This window comes from Elephantulus edwardii, unplaced genomic scaffold, assembly GCF_000299155.1.
Source record: "Elephantulus edwardii isolate Elephantulus edwardi_28Jun2011 unplaced genomic scaffold, EleEdw1.0 scaffold00110, whole genome shotgun sequence".
Classification (NCBI taxonomy): domain Eukaryota; kingdom Metazoa; phylum Chordata; class Mammalia; order Macroscelidea; family Macroscelididae; genus Elephantulus; species Elephantulus edwardii.
The window spans coordinates 7,165,259-7,171,221 of NW_006399860.1; the positions used below are offsets into that span (position 1 = coordinate 7,165,259).

The following is a 5,963-nucleotide window of genomic DNA, read 5'->3' on the forward strand; positions in this document are numbered from 1 at the left end:
ACTCAAAACACCAAACTGGGAGGCATTGATTTTGAAGGTCTGTCTCACATACTTCGTGCACTTGGCCAAGAGAGATCAGTCCTTGGAGAAGGACATCATGCATGGAAGGGTGGAGGGACAGTACAGGAGAAGAGGACCCTGGGTAAGAGGGATTGATACAGTAGTGGGGGTAATGAGCGAAGGTGTGTCAGAGATAGTGAGACTGGCACAGGACAGGGATTCAGAGCTATTGTACATAGGGTCGCTATGAGTTACAGGTGACTAGATGGCATGTAACAACAACAAGATACAGGATGCATGAAGAATTTAAAAATGTTTAATTTTAAATCTCTAAATGTATTATTATTGCATTTTTAACAAAGTTGTTATCACATGTTATGTTTATATGTTACATACCAATGAGTAACAATCAACCCATAGCTGACCCTCCAGTGAATTTCCAGTGACAGTAGAAGATTTCCCATTTTTCTTTAATGAAGCAGCTGGTGGATTTGAACAATGTGCCTTTGAGTTAACAGTGTAATGCCTTATGATGAAACTACCAGAGATCCCTCGGTCTTTCCTTTCAATCTTTCATCTATCTCATTCTTTCATGAATATTCTATCAATTAGAAAATTTTATATATGCATAATTATTATCTAATGATTATCTGTTTGAGAGAATGATATGTCTTGACTAGATTACAAATTCTTCTTTTAAATTTGTTCAAATATCAGTCTCTTACCTATTGGTAGAAGATGATGTTTTCCATCTTGTTTGAGTACTTTTTAATTGATAAACAGCAAAATTTACATAGGTAGAGTTACAAGTACTAATGCTGCTAAAATAATAAGGGTGATGGATTTTTTTGTGTGCGCTTATGAATTGATGATGATATGAAAAGGGAGACTGACATTCTACTCCATTTCTTCTGAAAAAGAAGTTGGCTCAGAAAACCTTTAAACTTCTGCATTTTAAACAATTAGGGTAATTTAGTTGGGTGAAAGTATTAAGGTGAGATTACATAATTTTCTCAATGTATAATTTATTAACAAGTGGTCAACTGTATCAATTTTTCCATTCATAATATATCTTTATGTCAATAAGTGAAAAAATACTCTTTTATCTTATACATTTATTGAAGCTTTAAAAATTCAGATTTCAAAATAAAAACTGTTACACACACTTGACAGGTTAAAGACAATAATTATGATATTGGTTACATTAAAGCTACTTTTTTAGGAGACATATGATTACTTGTTAAGGATGTACTTAGGAAACTGCTTGTTTTATTCACACCTGGGATATTCAATTTTCCCTTCCTGACAAACTGTGCGAAAAGATTCTTGTGGTGTTTTCATTTTGTGCCCCGGTGTACACTTAAATTCAATAACATCACCTGTTTTTGAATAAAGTTTTTTGTGTTTTGTCCATCTTAGTTCTATGTTATTTTTGTCCATATTTTCTCCAGATATTACACAAGCATCTGAAAGAAGAAATAGTAAAGTCAAATAGCTGAGAATTACCCTTCCATTTTTCTAAAGCACTGAAATTCTATTTAAAAATATCTTGCAATTAAAGGAAGTGATAAAATAGCAGTAACAGCTAAAATTTATTTAATTATTCTGGATGTTCTTCTGAGTACTTATAATGTATCATCTCTACACAGCCATATATAATTTCTGTGAGTAACACTTCCACAATAGCTTGCCTCTGGAAATCCTATGAACCTGGAGAAAGGACAAAAGTTATACCGGAAGTGTCCAGGACTTAGTTCATAGGGTCATTATGAGTCGCCACATATAAATAGACAGAGACACTAATAAGTTGAATGATTTTCCTCAAGGTGATACAGCTTAATGAATATTTTCAACCTATGTACCCTGCCTGTTTTGACTCCAGAAACAGTGCTTCTTGGAGGCAAGGCCTTTGTCTGGGCATTTTGTCAGCAGGAACTAGTATTTGAAAAAGTACATTATGCTTTGAAGAATAGAGAGTCAAAGCAAATGAAGAAAACCCTTAATAAGATGGATTGACACAATGTCTATGACAATGGGGTCAAGTGTGCCAGAGATGGTGAGTTTGACTCCAGATAATGCAAGGTTCAGAACTGCAGCTCACAAGGTCACTTTGAATTATAGTCAGCTTGATGGCAAATAACAATAGACTACAAGAAAGGGAGCTCTGGTGACCTAATGAGTAAAGAATTGTTCTCCATCCCAAAGACATGCTGTTAAAATCCACCGGTTGTTCTGTGGGAGAATGATGGACCACCTCCCATGTGATTTATGGCCTCTTAAAACTGAAGTGAGAGGTAGGACTTGGTTCCAACTTGACAGTACAGAACAACAGCAATGCACTGTACCAAGTAGACGTAAATAAGCTATTTTATTTGGGTTATTGTTCTTCATTTCCTAAAATTTTCTCAGAGTTCTCTTTTACATGATAGAGTCTGTAACACTCACAGCCCAAACACTAGAAATGTATTATTAGCATTTGCTTAAACCATATAATAACAAGCCTATTTTTCTCTCAAACATACAGTGCAGGGATTCATAATATGTTTTAAAACCAATCATCTCTTGGAAATATAACTAGCGTCTTAGTCGAAATTATTTTACAGAACAGTAATTTCTATCAACTTTTATACGCTTATTTAGATCTTCCTCTTCACAGAGTCTCATATGAATTAATGTCAACTCAGCAGTAATGAAGTTGGATTTTCATAGTGTAGTCATATGTGGATCTTAATGGTACTCTCCTCCATTGATCACCACCCATTCTTCCTTAAATTCACATTGTAAAAATTTAGCAGTAGCATTCTCTTGAGTAAATAACACATGCTGACACACAAATCAGCACATTCATTTCAATGCATACTGTCTGACTTGGAAATTGTTTAAAGATACCAAAGACCCTAAAGTTTAACTAAAGAAGCCATCCTAGGAAGTGGCAGCTATAAGTGACTTTATTGTACCTTGACTTATCCATAACACAGAAATTCTACAGTATATTGTCAAATATTTACAAATAACTCAGAACTGACCAGATCCAGGACTGCAGTAGTGGTGGCGGGAACATCTTTTTACTGACATGTCAATAAAAGTGAGAGACACTTGTGCATGAAGCTTATGTCTGTGGAATTTGGAGCCAGAATGTTGGTGGTGGTGGTAGAAGTTGGAGTCAGATCACCTATGTATAAATCTTCGCTCCTTCAAATAATCATTTGTGAACTCAGAAAAAAAAAAACAAACTAGGGTCTCTGTGTCTCAGTTTCTTTGTCAATATTTTTAAAATTTTAGATTGGATTGCTTTAAAACGTCTTATACATTTAGTTTTAAACTATTTTTCATTCATATCTTATTTCACGCAATCATTCTCATGCATTATGTTTTATGAAATTAATCATCATTGGACCTTGCCCATCATTACCATGTCTTTTCAGATCCCTGCCAGAGCCTTCCTGTTTACTTCATTCCTTCAAGATTTTTGAGAGAAAATAATTGTCTTTTCTGACTATTGTAAAAAGAAAATGAGGCATGTATATCCTCAGACATATATCTTTTAACATTTGCAAGAGTGCTTGACAAGTTCAAATTTATAGAAAAAGTTCTATGTCTCTAATATTATGTCTTTTCATATTTAATAATATAGTAGTACCTAGGGTGTTCTGGAAACTCTATGAACATGGGGAAATTATGAAAGTTATACAAGTGTTCAGGTCTTTTGTTCATAGGGTTGCTACGAGTCATCTGCAACTCAACAGGACTAAACAACAACAACAGCATAGAGCTCTGTTGGCTTAGTAGACAGAAAGTTATGCTACCAAGCCAAAGGATTTTGATCTGCGGTCCTTAGGCCTGGTTTCAATTGTTTTTGGTCAAACATTCTTCTAAGCAGTTTAACACTGGTCTGTCATTTGCTGTACAGAGGTAACTTGTGGTTGCTGTGATGCTAAACACTGTGACACTGATGTATCAAATTCGATAATGGTTACCCGTGGTGGACACTGTTTGGTGGAGCTCCCTGATTAAAAAAAGCCTGGAAGCAGGAGAGGCATCCACTTCTGAAATAACTTGCCTCCGAAAACCCTATGAACTTGGAGAAAAAAGTTATACAAGTGTTCAGGTCTTTCGCTCATAGGATCACTGTGAGTCATCTATGACCCGACGACACTTACCACCACCACCACCACCACCATCTAGAGTGTGTAATTATTTATGTTCTTGACAATACTATGTGTAATGATTTTTTTCCCTTTTGTCAAGTTCCTATTTAAACAGTGACACATCAGTGTTGGAGGTTCAATTCTATGAAGAGATCTGACTACTTTTGGAAAATCTGTCATTGAAAATCTCATGGAACAATGTTCTAAGATATATAGGATGACCATAAATCAGGAACAACTTGACATCAAGTAACTAATTGATTTATGCTCATTTTATTCAGTAAGTTTCACACAGTTTTGGGCAACGTGACTATATGCAGTGATGCTTCTGTGTAGAGGAAGACAGTGAAATAAGAAAACAATTAGTTTCTTAAATGGTTTTCCAGCTTTCCCACTTGTTACCTTACTAATTAAAAATCCTGAAAACCTCAAGTAAAAGACCATGCATGCATTAGTTAAATATTCAACCAGGGAAAATTTTCAGTTTTACAAGTAGAATTCTATATCCTAGTAAAAGACACTTTTCCTGAACCAATGTTTAGATCATGAGATATTTAATTATGTGATATCCCATGTTGTTGTTAGGTGCCATTGAGTTGAGTACAACCCATAGCCATCCTATGAGCCCTGATCTGACTCCTGTTCTGTCCTGTGCCACCCTTAAACTTCCTGACATACTAGAGTCCATTGTGGCAGTCACTATGCCAATCCTCCTTGTTGAGAGTCTTCCTCTTTCGCTGCCCCCACCCACCACCTTTCCAAACATGATGTTCTTCTCCAAGCAACAGCCCCACCTAACAACATGTCTGAAGTATTCAACAGCTTCAACATTTTTGGCTTCAAGGAGCCCTGTGGCTGCATTTTCTCTGAGATCTCTGTATGTTCTTTTGGCAGTCTGTGAAATGTTCAGTACTCTTCTCCAACATTCAAATGATGCTCGATTGTGCAACTTTCAGATGCATAGTAAGTGATTGGAAAGCCTGAATCAGATGCCCCCTTGTCCTCAAACTGACATCATTGCTTGTCAATAACTTGGAGAGGTCCCTGACTGCAGACTTTTCCAGTACAGATGTACGATAGTTGAATAATTTTGAATAGATTTTATAAGGCACTTTAGCATATTTAGGCCTCATAAACTTCTTATTTCCTAAGGTTTCCTTTTGCACATTGTTTAAAGGAGGTCTGAAAATATTTTTCTCTATATCTGGTAGAAATATTTTGGCTGAATGAAATTTAGTTAAAGCCCATCCTACAAAATCAGCTCATGAATATTTCACTGTTAATATCAAGTCTCCAGGAAAATATTCACTCACCTATGCATCTTGGTGGTTCTGACCACTGTCCATTATTGCATATTACGTTTGCAGAGCCCTGGAGTTCATACAGAGACTGGCAAAGATATGTGACTGTTGATCCTGCAGGATATCGCAGTAATGGGAATGAGGTGATATCTCCGTTGCTGATGGACGGAGGTGGCCCACATTGCCCTTTCAACTCTGAAAAACAGTATTTTCAGAAAAAAAAAATTGTAATGTCTTACATGAGATCACACACACACACACACACACACACACACGAAAAAAAGGAACTACTACTGGTGGCTGAGTCCACACAGAACTGCATTTCTAATCCAAAGGTGCTACCTCTCTGGTGGTTTGAGTCCACCAGCAGCTGTGGGAGAAAAATGGACAATCTCCTCCTGTGCGATTTGCAGCCTCCTGAAAACACGTTGATAGGTTAGCTCCCAGTCAGCTCCAAATTGATGGTTATGTATTTTGAGTGTCTCTCTCTTTCTCTCTCTCTCTCTCTCTCTCT

General features: G+C 36.5%; 1 protein-coding gene across 1 annotated transcript in view; it reads right to left on the reverse strand.

Annotated features, from left to right (window-relative positions):
- Positions 1–1,269: 1,269 nt before the first annotated feature.
- CFHR5 (complement factor H-related 5) overlaps positions 1,270–5,963 on the reverse strand; it is a 48,692-nt gene continuing 43,998 nt past the window's right edge. The window contains exons 6-7 of the mRNA XM_006892119.1: positions 5,462–5,644; positions 1,270–1,466 (exon numbers count right to left, since the gene is read on the reverse strand). Coding sequence (XP_006892181.1) covers positions 1,270–1,466; positions 5,462–5,644 — 380 coding nt within the window. The remainder of the gene's footprint in view (positions 1,467–5,461; positions 5,645–5,963) is intronic.